Below are 15284 nucleotides of genomic sequence, written 5' to 3'. Positions count from 1 at the left end.
GCATTGACTTATAACCCACATGGTTGTGGCTGTATCCTCCTGTAGACTCTGTCGTGGTGCTGGAGGAGGGATCAGGAATTGCTACAGCAAACACGCCGCCTGAATGGCTGGGGAGTGCAGAGTTTGAGCCAATGTTGTCTGATCCAATCTTCATAGCTGCTGATAAGTTTACAAAGACTCCTCCTGAAACACTCAGCAGGGTAGGACCATGTTCACCAAACCACACACGCAGACTTAATGATGTCTTGTGCAGCATTAAACAAATCACCATGTGCACATCCATTAAAACACTTGTTGTGGCTTTACTGTCAGTGCCTGCACCTCAAGGCTGTTTATTCCATCATTTGCGTCACCTGTGCTATTTGATTATAAACTGTCAGCTTTTCTTTTTAAGTGGCTTTCCTTTGCCACTGCTGTAATGGGTAGCAGCCAAGTGGAGTGCAGCTTCTGATGACTCACTTAGCAGCGCCTTTAACAACCCATGCTGTGCTTTGGCAGCATGTTAAAACCATAGTTAAAACCTGTATATATATATATGTATATAAAAGATGGAAACAGCTTGCAGGTTCTTGTTGCAAAAGGAAGTCTGATTGTGTCATCCTACTGCTCACTTCTGTGACCTCAGAAAGGTCTTCAATGTTTAATGATTCAAAACAGCATGACCTTCATTTTCCAGATTATTTCAAGGAGGAATTTTGTGTCTCATTTAATGTCAAAAAGATGACAAAGAGATGAGTTAGGGTATGGCTAATATGTGATTGACATGGTTGTTGTAGCTCAGGTGGCAGAGCAGATCAGCCACTAACCAGAAGGTTGGTGGTTCGATCCCAGGCTGCTCCAGTCTGCATGCCAAATATCCTTGGGCAAGATACTAACCCCATGTTGCTCTCTGATGCATCCATCGGAGTGTGAATGTGTATGAATGTTAGATACTTAAGCTTAGAAGTGCTTGTGTGAATGGGTGTGATTGGGTGAATGAATTAGTTGTATAAAGCGCTTTGAGTGCTCAGACAGAGTAGAAAAGCGCTATATAAGAACCAGTCCATTTACCGTTACATGGCTATTTAGCTCACACCCTCCCTCTTTGTAAATGCTAATCAGGAGTTAAACTGGTGGGTGATGTCACAGTGGGGTCTGTGGTTAAAACTTGCATACTTTCATTGCAGTACTTTAAATAAACAGCTTTTGTTCTCACTTTCAGTCCTCCTCCACCTCAAGTCAGGATGATGAAAAGTCAACCCTGGAAGAAGTAAGTGAGGGAGCAATTCCAATCGATCAGCCCCCTTTTGGACCATCCACTCCAGGAAGCCAGGGGCCTGACCTTCCCTTCCAGACACACACTCAGTCCCAGGGTCATGGACTCAACAAGTCCAGCTCCTCTCCTGAGCTCCAGACATTACCTGAAGCTTTTGCCAAGGCTGCTATGGAGTCAGAAAGTGCGATGGTTGACACGTCACGGCCTAGAGCACCCTCAGACGGCATGCCTCAACCCCAGCAGCCCCAGTTTGCGAAAGAAAAGGTAGAGGGAAACACTGGAGTGGACACTAATGTAGCGGGAGGTCCAAGCCCAGCAGGTGAAGGCCAAGCTGTATCGTCATCTCAGAGTGGAGGAGCGGGGATGAGGTTGTCTTTTCCACCAGCACCAGTACAATCTGCACCCATCTCCCCCAGTGGAGGCCACCGGCCCAGAGGTCACACAATCTCAGTCTCAGCCCCCTCCTCCAGGAGGGAGAGGCGGGCGGAGAGGGACGCTTACCACAGTCGACCTGGTCCCAGCAACACTGAGAAAATCTCTGGACTGAGCCCCAGGTATTACACGATTGATACAAGAAACTGCTGCAGCTTCTGTGATGTGTTTCTGCTAAATTAATGATGCAATGTATCAAGTAAAGTCAGTAAGCTCATTTTGACTTGCAAGATCAAAAGTGTCACCCTGTTAGTGAGCAAATTTTTATTTTTTTTTTAAATTATGTGCTGCAACTGTGTTTTTAAATAAAAAATTTTTTAAGGTGATGAAAAATCAGAACGTGGACAGAAACTGCAATGCAGCATTTGGAAATAGTTATGAATACCTTCTAAGAACAGAGGCCGTGCATAGAGGTGTATTTCCAACCCCAGCTCCGAATAATTTGGGACACTGTTTAAAATATAAATACAAAAAAATTTAAGGATTTCAAAATCTCATTAACCCATATTTTATTTAGAACAGAAAGCATGTCAAATGTTTAAACTGTCATTTCGAATTTTATGGCAACAACAGGCCTCAAAGTTTGGACAAGGCCATGTTTATCACTGTACAGCACCCCCCCGCCAACCCCACCCCCCCTTTGTTTTTGTTTTTTAACAAAAGTCTGTAAAGGTCAGGGATCCGGACTTCCCATTCTTTTCTGAGGATTTTAGCTGCTCTTTTTTGATGCACCAAAATGTTTTCAGTTGGCAAAAGATGTGGACTGCAGGCCAGTTCAGCATCTGGACTCTTGTACTATGAAGCCATGCTTTTTAATTGATTCAGTATAGGGTTTCTTATTGTCTAGCTAAAATATTCAAGGCCTTCTCTGGAAAAAGGCTGAAACCTGTGTGTATACCTTTCAGCATTGACGGTCCCTTTCCAGATGTTCACACTCCTAATTACATACACATTAATGCACCACCAATACCCTAATCAGATATTACGTGAGTGCTGCTAACAAGCCGGATGGTCCTTCTCTTTAGTCTGGATGATGCCTTGTCCACATTTTCCAAAAAGAATTTCAAATTTCCATTTGTCTGACCACAGAACAGTTTTCCCCTTTGCCTCAACCCATTTTAAATAAGCTTTGGCCCAGAAAAGATTGCGGTGTTTTTGGACCATGTACACATGTGGTTTCTTCTTTGTGGAAGGCACTGTATTCACAGTGATTTCTGGAAGTGTTCCTGGGCCCATGCAATGATTTCCATGACATAATCACACCTGTTTTTATTTCAGTGCCACCTGTAGGGCCTGAAGATCACGGGCATCCAATGTGGACTTTCTTCCTTGTCCTTTGGATATCTATAATATCACAAATTCTGAAAATCTGGAGAAACCTCTGTGCACAAAGTCTTTGGTATTTTATGCCGAGGACCATTATTTTGAAATTGTTCTGCAACCTCATCCATATAAACAGATGTTTGAATAGAAATGTCTAGATATCTCTTGGCATGGAAACAAGATATTTGGTACCAGAAGCTGTGTTGCTTTTATTTGGTTCCTTAAATTGTGTTTGTAGTCCAGGTTCTGTTGACCAGTAAACATGAGGTTCAATGAAAGTAGATTGCCTTTAATTTACATATCCATGTGTCTAAACTGACTTTCTTTCTTCTTATATCTTCTAGCTTTGTGTTTCTGCAGCTCTACCACTCTCCTTTCTTTGGGAATGAAGCCAACAAGCCACTTCTGCTGCCCAAAACTCAGGTAACCTGAATTCTCTCCTACACCTTCTTCTGGATCATACGGCGTGGTTTACATTGTGTTTTCTGTCGTAGGTGATTGACCGTGCAGTAAAGGTTCTGGACCAAATGCCCCCTTATGACACCCATAAAATTGGGGTGGTGTTTGTAGGAGCTGGTCAGGTGAGGATGTGCTGACTGTAGTTTTGCTAATCACTGCCGTATAATTTCTATATTTTCTGGCTTAATGTCTTGATCCTCTTCACTTTCTTTAGGTTAACAATGAAGTCGCCATCTTGTCGAACGAGTACGGTTCGAACCGCTACGCCTCTTTCCTCACAGGTCTTGGCAAATTAATCCATCTGAAAGACTGCGATCCAGACCAGATTTTTCTTGGAGGGCTTGACCAGTATGGAGATGATGGAGAGTTCACCTACTGCTGGCATGACGACATCATGCAGGGTGTGTGTGTGTGTCAGGAAAAACACACATACAGTATATATTTATTTTTTCTTTACAGCCAGTCTGTAATTTGCATATTATAAATGAAATTGTGTCCCTGCAGCTATCTTTCACATAGCCACACTGATGCCAAACAGGGAGAGCGACAAGGGTTGCTGCAACAAAAAGCGACACATTGGCAACGATTTTGTCATGGTGGTGTACAATGACTCTGGAGAGGAGTACAAACTGGGCACAATTAAGGTAGACACACACGAGCACAGTAAAAGAATCTGAAATTTGCTGTTGATATTCTGTCCTTTAATGGCCATTTTCCCTTCCTTTAGGGTCAGTTTAATTTTGTCGAAGTCATTATAAAACCACTGGATTATGAATGTAACCTCGTTACCCTCCAGTGCCGCAAAGGTGAGCTAATCACTTCTTTTTCGGATCCTGTTCTTCATTTTTGTCAGCTTTGTTTAGCTTTAATGAGTTCTTCTATATACCCTCTTTCAGACCTCGAGGGATTAGTAGACACAACGGTGGCAAAAATTGTTTCAGATCGAAACCTTCCCCTGTTAGTCAGGCAGATGGCTCTGCATGCAAATGTAAGTCTTTTATCTTCTTACATCTAGTCAAACACACTTTGCAGAGGTGACACACATTCTCGACTCGTCTCTCTCTCCTCAGATGGCCTCTTTGGTGCACCAGTACAGAGCTAACCCCTCTGACGCATACGCCTCTAAGTGGCTAGCAAGGTTACGACACATCAAGAGGATCAGGACCAGGGTAAGACCAACATACAAAGTCTTCCTCATCACCACTACTTGCACTTAATTTCTCTAATTTCAACCCGTTTTACCTCATTGCTATAACTTAGGCTCAAGAAGCCATCCAGTCTCGCTCAACTCCCGGGATTTCACTGACCCAAGGGCAGAGCAAACCTTTGTCACAGAGCAGTGCTCCAACAAATGTGGAAGCCACCGGACAACGAAAACGACTGGTGTCCACTGTAGACGATTTCACAGATTTTGTTTAATTTCTTGTCGAGAAATTAAACAAAAGACGAGACAAAAGTATATGAAGTGAATAAAACAAACTAAAAACTTAAAGTGGCATTGTGCTCATTTTTGATCCACAAAGAAGGAATGAAAGCCCAAATGCACCTTTGAGCATTCTTAAGTCTGAGTCAAAGCAGGTATAATTATTTTTCTAACAATATACCTAATGGTAATGTAAAAGAGTTTACTCATGAATCAGCTGTCCCCCCTCAGCGTTGGAGTACCCTGTAGTGAGTTTCTGCCCATTGTTTAGATGACTGTCCAGCTGTTCTACTGCTTTGGGTCAGTCTCACTTCTCTAAGGGAGCTGTTTTCAGCAACAGCGGGGAGCTGTTTTTAGTGAGAACAGAAAAATCCTTCGTACACAAAAGACAAAGGGAGAAATTTGTTCCAGAAAATTTTCCCAGGAGTTAGTGAAGGCCAGAGACAGAGTGAATTTTAGACACTATAAACATGATAAACTGTTACTGTTGTTTATGTAACTCCTGGATTTGTAAATAAGAAACTTTTTTTTTTTCTCTTCAACTTTTCAACCTACACACTGACTATAGGATTGGCATCGACAAGTACCAAACATTGCGGCTAATTTATCAGCAAATCTGAACGTACTGCATTACCTACAGGGTGGAAACCAAGTACTTAAGCTAGCATTTGACATTTTAAAAATTTTTTTTTTCATTTTGCAAGAAGTTCAGCTGTCAAATTCTTTATTTGACTTTGTCAAGTGCAAAAGCATAAGAAGTGCGACAACTGCAAAATACAAACAAGAGCATACAGACAAATCTTTAACGCTGCTTTAAACAAAATGCATTTTACAACAGAAGACAACGGTGAGCTTTGGCACTAAACTGTTACACGCAGAGCAGGAATATAATGCTGGTGGAGGTGGGAACTGCCGACTGCTGTGCTGTTTGGGGTTTTCTATTCGCCGTCAAAGAGTAAACTGATTAGAAGCTTTGGCTGTAGTACTTTGATTACACCAGTGGAACATAAAACTCTGAAGTTTGCAACACCAGTGCTCGACCTATGTGTACGTTGCTGCAGCACAAAAATGACTGATCATGAAAAGCAAAAATATACATCACAAAGCGCTAATATATACAGAAATGTACACGCACAGAAGAAGAAAAGTTCCCTTTTTAATTTCTTTTTAAGAGCACCTGTAAGTTTGTTTTATGCTCTTTAACCGTGGTGTTTTGTATGAAAACAGAGGGGAAAAGATGTAGGCTAAATTAAACTGACATGGCTATAAGTACCTTTTTAACGTTATATATTTTAATTAAATCCAAGGCAAATTCGATGATATACAACTTCTATAGCCTTGCTGAGAAAAGGGAGGGAGGGAGCAGGGGTCATGTTGACCATAGTTGCATAGTTTAACTTCTACATATCAGCTTTTGTTTTTCCTGGACTTCCTTACAGGTTTTAAGAAAAGGTTGGGTTCCCTGAGATCTGCCCGCTGGACACAAGAAGTGCGCATGTTGAACAAAATAAGGCAAAAACATCATCACCACAAAGAGCAAACAAAAGTACAAACAACTGCAAGCTACTGCTTGATTACTTTGATAATACTTACTAGGACGTTTCTATAATGTTGCTGTAAAGGCATGACTTGACACATGAGAGTTAAATATGGGGTTTGATATCAGCTCCATTAAAGAATAAAGTGCAAGTACAAGAATGAATGAATTATTTAACTGGTGTGGTTAAAATCCCAGGATGCATAAATGATACAAAAGCTTTGGCAATGTTTATAATTAAGATACAGTATGAGTGAAGCTTTCTCTATTGGTTTGGATACCAAGCTTATTATTTAAACCACACCTCATTACAAAAACAAAACAATACTTCAGAACAAAAGTGCTTTTAAATTGCTTCCATATGGAACAAAACACAACAAAAAATAAACAATTAGGAAAGATAATCAGACTGGGAGTCATTATAGCTTTATAATGGGAGAACATGTGTAAATGCTCAGTATTGTCTGTTTCCTTGTCTACAATTAGACTTATCTGTTCAGTATCATTTTCTTCACACTAACCTTGCTTTTCACTTGCTACACCTCCTTGTCATTGGCTCCTCTGACTTCATCTCTCTTATCTTCAGTCTCTCCAATCATCTCTGGAGAGGAGGGATATATTTGCGCCCTGAATAACTGGCTGCTGGAATCCCAACAGCATTATGTCTGTGTGTGTGTGTGCGTGCATGCATGTATGTGTGTGTGTGTTTTCACCTGTAACCCAGTGGGCTGAAGTGTACCACACGTTCCTATTTGCTGATATGTTGTCTACAGTGTTATTTCTACACATGTGTACACCTGCATGTGCGTATATCTGTGTGCGCCTGCATGCAAATTTGGGACAGGCCACAGGTACCCATGGTGACCAAAAATAGAAAACGTAACAGTATGTAGACAGGTAACATAATTGAGAAATCACACGTTCTTTCTGAGATACACAAAAGTCTGATTGCATAGAATGCTTTCAGTTCATTGAGTCTTATGGTGAGCACTTTTCTGCGCTCCTGTCAACGACCCCAGGTAACCTCCAGGGTCACATGGGATCAGGGGGCAGTTTTGGTCCGGGGAAAACAATGAAAGGAACTTCTTGGTTTCACTGCTGACTTTATGTCCCCTTAACCAGCTCAGCTAGCATCTGGTGACCTGCACCTTGAGAACTGAGTCGGGATTGAGACGGATCACTGCTTATAAACCTGCAAAGTCTTATTTTATTGCTCTTTTTGTCTTTCAGTACCCCAAACTCCTTGTTTGATCCTTCTTGATTCTTTCCTGTAGCTCATCCTTGTACTTTCACATCTATTAGTTTCTGTCCTTTCCTTGGGTTTAGAGAGTGGCATCTGAAGACAAAACCTGCTGCCCATGAGCGCCTCCTCTCGTCCTTAACCCATCATTTTAAGTGCACATCCTTTTTCTCCACCTTTCACTTCTTTCATTCGATCTGCTCATATTTATCTAAGTTGGGTGCACTTTGTTTTTGAGGGATGGGGGTTTGCGTTTCCGTTTGCGTGTAGGGATCGTGGTTGTGTGAGCTGGGTGGTTGAACAGGCTTGAGGAAGGGAGGGTCTCTCTCTCTGCAGGAAGATCCCAGTTGCGTGTAATGGGCGTAGATGGCAGGGAAGGGGTGGGTGCACGGGTGGATGGAAGAGCTGTAGGTGTTTTTGGTGGCGGGACATGGGAAGATGATGTGTTTGCTGATGACAGGGGGAGAGAGGAAGAATCGGAGGACTTATCTGTGACTGGTGTGGGTGGAGGCACACTGATTGAAGGTTTGGCAGACAACTGGGGAACAGGGGGGTTTGTGGAAGCAGAGGAGGGTCGGGGCTTCAAAAAGGGAACGGGTGTAGCTACAGGAGTCTTTTTGGGGATGGCAGCACTGCTCCCACATTCTTTTGGAAGTTCACTTTTATCTACCTTTTTCCCCTTCCTGCTCCCTTTGTTCTTTTCCTTGCCACGCTTTTGTTCTTTCCAGGCTTCCCCTTCCCCTCTCTGTCCCCCTTCGCTCCTACATCCCTTAACTCCATCATCTCTCTCCCTCCCTCTACGCCTCCTTTTCCTTTGGGCTCGCTCCAGTTTACACTCAATGTGGTACAGATCCTCTGTCGTCACAGTGACACGGTCAAGCTGTTGCAGCAGAGCATCCAGGGTGGGGAGGAGTCTCCTCAGAGAAGCTTCCGTCTCTGCTCTCTCTCTCCAGCTGTTACCTCCCACCACCACTCCTGGGCCAAGGCCCAATCCAAGCCCCAAGCCAAGTCCCAGGCCGATACCCGGGGCTTCTGTGAGGCTGCAGGGGCTGGAAGACGCTGGACGCCACGAGGCCTCAGAGCCAGCATCAACACTGTCTGGGGTAGGTGGGGAGTCTGGACTGTCCAGAGGAGGCAAGCACAGGGACTTGCAGTCGCTGGTCGAGGATGAACGGGACGGTGGGAGCTCCATACCTTCGAAACGCACTTTGTGGCGAAACTAAGGAGAAAAAACACAGGATACGATTTTGGGTAAAGCATTCAGATTTTGTTTTGTTCCAATAGTATATATGGAAAAAGTTAATCTATAAATAAAGCAACAAAAATTGTCCTTAACAGATATGAATTAGAATTTGTACCTCTTTGGCCCGACTGAGTCCCATCCACATTTTGAGTCTTCTGAGGAACAGTTCGACCATCTCGTAGTCTTGCAGATCCACTGCTGGGCGGTATAGTTCTGCCCGTGCACGCCGGTAGTTCCTCAGTAAAACAGAAGTGACCAACCACAGCAACACCAGGCGAAATATAGCAAAGCTTATGTGGAACAGCAGTGCAGAGAAAGTGCTGGGACCAGTAATTATCCAGGCAGGACGCCATGACAACAAGCCACACCAACCGGAACCCAGTAAGGACAGACTGGCTGAGATCACATTGCTGTAGCCGTCCAACACAGAGTGGAAGAGCTGGAATGGAAAAAAGTTTCCTTTTTATCAATTCTAAGACAATATTTGAAAAATAATAAATGTAAACATTACTGATGCAGTATGAGGAAAAGCTACTGATCATGTGATGGGCACATGATGAGTGGTAGGCAATGCATCTTTTTGGAATAGGGAACTCAAACCAACCGGTTACCAGCTGGTTGTATTTCGGTTATATCCCTATATAAAATTTTTATTTCAAATCTATGAGGTTCTGTCTGATTCTGAATGTAAATATTCAATATGAATTTGAGATGACAATAGAATAGAATAGCCCTTTATTGTCACATGTACAATGAAATTGTGGGTGCTCCACACTAGTTGTGCAAGAATAAAACTGAAATAGTAAGATGGCAGGAACAAATAACAAACAGGAGAAATATATACTAAACAAGAGCAAGGCACACAATAGAGGAGGGGTTGCAAAGTGCTTAGAAGTAGTGCAAACGACTTGATGTAAATAGAGGCCGTGTCTGAGTGATAAGGGTTACTCGGACTATGGCTCAGATTGGTAGGGTGGGTGTGTGCACGTGTGTGTCTGAATGGCCCAGGGGAAGAAGCTGGTTGTGAATCTGGAGGTCTGGCACCTGATTGACCTCAGCGGATGGGATGCAAGGGGTCACCTGTGATGGCCCATGGGCAGGAGGAGCTGGCAATGGCCTCCAGGGGTGGAAGAAGGCAGCCAGTGATTTTTTTTTTGGGCAGATTTGTACTATTCAGTGAACTGCCACATCATCACAAACAGATTCCATGTAAATTTTATGACCTCAATCAAACACAAACTGATAGCAAACCAACTCCATCTTACTGCTGTTTTAACACAGTCTTGACACACCAAAGGCCCTGTGAACCCAACTGTGAGTGGTCGCAGATCTGGTCTGTACCCAAAGTCACTCTTTCAAAAGCAACAAGAGTGCAAGATAACTGCACACCTTTTCAATAACTATGGTCATTGTAGGAGCCATATGAGTTGTTCCTTTTTGACTAAGTGGGTTGGTTTAAATGGACTCACTGTATTGGTGCACGGGTGTGGGGCGTGTCTCATGGGTGTGGTAGATGATAAATGTGGTTGCACTCACCTGTTCACGGCACCTGATGTTGATGAGCAGAAAGGTTGGGTGAGCATGAGGCAAAACTTTCTGTTGAGCGCAGCTTGAATGATTTTGATGTATTTTGACTGTAACTTGATGGTTTTTGTATATTTGTGCACTAATTGATGCCATAGGCCAAATTGTAAGTTGGCATTGTAATTAGTACAGTTATTTGTTTGTGCAATCTGTGCATTTGTCTAATAGTTAATCCCATGTGCTGATTTATATATTGGACAGTTGCATGTGGAATAAAAGGAGCAAATGGTACAGAAGTGTATTTTATGCGTTTGTTGTTGCGCGTCATCTGTGTCCTCATGTTTAGCCTGCCGCGGCCATAGGTTGGAGGAGCCGCAACAGTCATGCCATGGCATCCAACCACATTTTTGAGCCAAACGGTTATTTTAACACAGACTTCATTAAGAAGAATGTAGGCATACGGTACTTCTGCAGTGGCTTCACTTTTCAGACCCTTAAGCTAATCGATCTTTTATATACAGTCCATGCTTCTAGCAGCATGAGTAATTACACAAATACTCTTGGATGGCTTGTTGTGAACTGTCTTAGTCTATTTGTATTGCTGTGGCCCTCTTCTCACCTGCCAAAGCAGTGATTGCTGGTTGATGTAAAACTACTGGCACACCTAGTAGGAATGTGGCCAGAGACCGTTAAACTGTGAAGTTCAAAGCATTTAACAGATGTTGACAGACTTCATCAGTAGTTGCAAGTTTGTTTGGCAAGAGTGTAAATGATGTTAATTTGTATAGCTGTGCTCCACAAAAGAGCTTAATAGTTTGGCAGTTTTTGGCTCTTTTCTTAAATATTATTAATCATCTTACTCTTCTATCATCTGGAAATGTCATGAAACACAATTATACTCCAGTTCTGAAGGGCTCTCTAAAAAAAAGAATTGAAGGGAACATAATGTCTAAATAAAGAACAGTTAAAAGTCTGTTGGATGAAGCGATGCCATTTACACAGCAGAGACATTCTGCAGGTCATTATTTATTCCGTGCTGGTTTGAATAAATGATTCAAATATTGAATAAATGCTATTGTCATAATGTTCTCGTTCAGTAAAGCTGTTTGGCAGCAAGGAAGCACAGATGCTTTCATGGTGTAACAATAAGAGCAAAGCTGTATTATGCAATCTGTGCAAAAGAGCAGGTTTATTTGATATTCTCTAAAGAAAGTGAACTGTAGCCATGACAATGAAAGTGAACAGACCAAAAACAAGTAAACTGAACAACCTCGTGGGTGGACACACTTTGACAAGGTTATGTGCTGAGACAATGTGGACTGAATTTACAGTTTATTTGGTGTGCGCACATGTGTGTGCGGGGGAGAAGCCGAGCCAGAGAAAAACAGAATGAACAGAGAAGAGAAACTGACCAGGTGTCCCGTGTGTGAGTAAGCCAGCACCAACAGCAGTAACGCCAGAGCAACTCCCAGCAGCTCCCAGACTGAGCGCCGCAGAGCTCTGCCAAATACGGCCCACTCACGGAGAAACCGCAACTGGTGGGACGCCTGCATGAGCAAGGACACAGAGAGAGGGAGAGCAGGGAAACAGAAAGCAAAAATATGTGTTTGGAAAAAAAAAGTTATCTTGTAATTAAATCTAATTTAGCCAAAGGACACAAATGTTTCTCCATCACAAACACGTTTGGAGCCATTTTGAGTTTGTAATATAATATGTGTGTAGAAACAGTCGTACCTTTCTCACAAAATAAGGGCGAATGCAAAAGTACCAGCAAATTAATAAAATATTGAGAAAAAGAGCTTCCTAATAAAATATGTTATGTAAGAAGTGTTTCCACATTGAGCTCCGTAAGAAAATACAGATTCTGGGTTTATGCAAAACTTTGATTTGTGGTTTAAGCACAGTTTTGTGTATATGTTGTGTTTATGAATGTGGCCCGCTGCATTGATCACTGCCAATCAAAAACAACCTAATTAATGGATTTAAACAGCCATCACAAAGCAACAACAAAAATTAAGCTTAACTGCTTCAGCTTACTTCCATTTAGATATATGGGCAGAAACTAATAAATATATTTACATATATTTATTAGTTTCAGATGTAGCCATTCTTGTATTTTGCTTGTTTACATTATTGTATTTTGCACAACTCTGTTGCTTGTGAAGCTCGCACACAAGAATTTCACTCACATGTGCTGTACCAATGTACCTGCACATGTGATGTGACAATAAAAAGTGATTTGATTTAGTTGTGTTTACTTTAACTTTAACATTCATGTTTTGCCTCTTTAAAAATAAAAAGGGCAAAAGAATATGCTTATTATTGCATATTGTTAGTTATGCTTTTTGTTCCTTCTTATTTCGCTTTGTGAGGCATCTTATCTGTCACACACTTTGAACTGTATTTATACATTTAAAGACTATTTAAACTATTGTTGACACAAAACAATTGAAAAATTGAGTTGGATACATTTTTATTTTTTTTATCCAGGCTGTACTCCAACTCTTGTCCTATGACTGTTGCCAATTCAAGGCCCATATGCCCTATGACACTGGGATAGGCTCCACCCCCCTCCAACCCTGATAAGAATAAGCAGCAGAAGATGGATAATACTGGGTTCATTTGTTAGTCTCAAACCTAAGCATCAGTTCTTCTCATAAGCCTAGTTTATGGTCGTCACATTGGTGGTGATGTCACTATAGCTTCGCCACTGCTGCTTGAGGGAACGCCGTCTTCTCTGCAGTCTCTCAGAAACTTTCGATAATCTGAAAATGTCTGCTGACACGTCAATGAAATGTCTTCTCTCTGGCAAACCACGTCACAAAAATAAGAGCTGAAACCAAAATGACACCAAATCGTGGTGCGTCCCGGTGACTGTGACGTCACTACTGTCAAATGAGTATAAAACAGGCTTTAAGTTACATGTGCTGATAAATCTGAACAAACTGTCAGAGGTTAAAACACACTAAGACATTTCCTGTATTTCCATTATAGGTTATTTTATTTTGGTTAGCTTTATGAGCAGAACTTTTTGTTTTTTCTCATTTAAAAACAAAACTTTACCTACAATGGCCTTGATGTTACAGAGATCGATTGGTAATGAAGACGTCGCAAATGTTAAATGTATACGCTCTTTATTTTCCTGCAGCTTTCAGCAAACATCGCTTCATCTTTAATAATCAACCGTGTGCTTGTTTGGGACTATTTTAGCTGTGAATTAACACAGACTTAGTTGATTAGTGAAGATTTACAACAGCAGCATTGTGTCTGTGAGAATGACTCTGTCAGCCAGAGCAACTTAACGACACACTGATGCTGTGTTTAATTATTTCAGAGATAACAAAGGAGCGCTACAGCGATAGTGATAATTGCTTCCACAGACAATAATCAAACCTATACTGAAAAAGGACAATCTTGACAAGACACAAATGAACAACTACAGGCCGATCTCAAATCTCCCGTTTTTAAGTAAGATCATTGAAAAAGCAGTTTCTCAACAGCTCAATTACTTCTTAAAACAGAATAACTGCTATGATGCCTTCCAGTCAGGTTTTAGACAGAACCACAGCACTGAAACCGCTCTGACCAAAGTGTTTAATGACATATGTCTGAATACAGACAGTGGAAAAATGTCAGTCCTAGTTTTACTGGATCTCAGTGCAGCATTTGATACAGTTGACCACAACATATTACTCAAACGACTGGAGAACTGGACAGGTCTTTCAGGAACTGTACTAAACTGGTTCAAAACATACGTAGAAAACAGGAAATACTTTGTATCAATAGGTAACTTCACATCTGAGCAGACAAGTATCACATGTGGAGTTCCCCAAGGTTCCATCTTGGGACCCCTTCTGTTTAACATTTACATGCTCCCACTGGCACAGATTATAAACAACAACAAAATAAACTATCACAGCTATGCAGATGACACACAAATATATATCACAATGTCACCAGGAGACCGAGGCCCTGTACAGGCTCTTGGTAAATGCATTGAGGAAATCAATGACTGGTTGTGCCACAATTTTCTCCAGCTAAACAAAAACAAAACTGAGGTAATAGTCTTTGGCGCCAAAGAAAAACGATTACAGGTCACCAGAGAACTTCAATCTATACATCTAAAAACCACAAACCAGGCGAGAAATTTGGGTGTAGTGATGGATGCAGACCTAAACTGGAAAAACACATTAAGACAATAACAAAATCATCTTACTATCACCTCAAGAATATTTCAAGGATAAAAGATCTGATGTCTCAACAGGACCTGGAAAAACTAGTCCATGCATTCATCTTTAGTAGGCTTGATTACTGTAACAGCATCTTTACAGGTCTACCTAAAAAATCAGTCAGACAACTACAGCTCATTCAGAACTCTGCTGCTCAAGTCCTCACTAAGACCAAAAAAGTGGACCACATCAGTCCAGCTCTGAGGTCCTTACACTGGCTGCCTGTCCGTCAGAGGATAGACTTTAAAGTTCTGATGCTGGTCTATAAAGCTCTGAATGGTTTAGGACCAAAATACATCAATGACCTCCTGACCCAGTATGAACCATCCAGATCCCTCAGGTCATCTGGATCCGGTCTTTTATCAGTTCCCAGAGTCAGAACCAGACACGGAGAAGCTGCATTCAGCTTTTATGCTCCTTATATCTGGAACAAACTCCCAGAAAGCCTCAGATCAGCTGAAACACTCAGTTTATTTAAATCCAGGTTGAAGACTCACCTGTTCTCAGCTGCATTTGAATAAAGCACCAAATCCACACTTTAAGCTTAAATTTCAAAACTTACATTTAACTACTGATTTTATCTACTGTTCTGATTTTATCTACTGTTTTGATTTTATAT

At 41.7% G+C, this 15284-nt stretch overlaps 2 protein-coding genes across 7 annotated transcripts in view; one reads left to right on the top strand and one right to left on the bottom strand.

Annotated features, from left to right (window-relative positions):
* The window catches only part of tsc2 (TSC complex subunit 2), a 33815-nt gene extending 28865 nt beyond the window's left edge, over positions 1-4950 (top strand). For all 5 annotated transcript variants that reach the window (XM_086296561.1, XM_086296558.1, XM_086296557.1 and 2 more), the window contains 10 exons: positions 46-200; positions 1202-1809; positions 3355-3433; positions 3505-3591; positions 3684-3870; positions 3974-4113; positions 4197-4275; positions 4366-4457; positions 4540-4638; positions 4730-4950. In XM_086296561.1, coding sequence (XP_086152687.1) covers positions 46-200; positions 1202-1809; positions 3355-3433; positions 3505-3591; positions 3684-3870; positions 3974-4113; positions 4197-4275; positions 4366-4457; positions 4540-4638; positions 4730-4888 — 1685 coding nt within the window. In that variant the 3' untranslated portion in view covers positions 4889-4950. The remainder of the gene's footprint in view (positions 1-45; positions 201-1201; positions 1810-3354; positions 3434-3504; positions 3592-3683; positions 3871-3973; positions 4114-4196; positions 4276-4365; positions 4458-4539; positions 4639-4729) is intronic.
* Positions 4951-5605: 655 nt separating this feature from the next.
* pkd1a (polycystic kidney disease 1a) overlaps positions 5606-15284 on the bottom strand; it is an 85344-nt gene continuing 75665 nt past the window's right edge. For both annotated transcript variants that reach the window (XM_086296555.1, XM_086296556.1), the window contains exons 54-56: positions 11849-11983; positions 9028-9351; positions 5606-8888 (exon numbers count right to left, since the gene is read on the bottom strand). In XM_086296555.1, the coding sequence (XP_086152681.1) occupies positions 7881-8888; positions 9028-9351; positions 11849-11983 (1467 nt within the window). In that variant the 3' untranslated portion in view covers positions 5606-7880. The remainder of the gene's footprint in view (positions 8889-9027; positions 9352-11848; positions 11984-15284) is intronic.

Source organism: Aulonocara sp. 'chitande type north' Nkhata Bay, linkage group LG6 (assembly GCF_057382095.1).
Source record: "Aulonocara sp. 'chitande type north' Nkhata Bay isolate Kocher_YH1m ecotype deep benthic linkage group LG6, A_spYH_male_GT1.1, whole genome shotgun sequence".
NCBI classification, from domain to species: domain Eukaryota; kingdom Metazoa; phylum Chordata; class Actinopteri; order Cichliformes; family Cichlidae; genus Aulonocara; species Aulonocara sp. 'chitande type north' Nkhata Bay.
The sequence above is the reverse complement of the archived record's forward strand: the minus strand, read 5'-3'. Positions and strand labels throughout refer to the sequence as shown.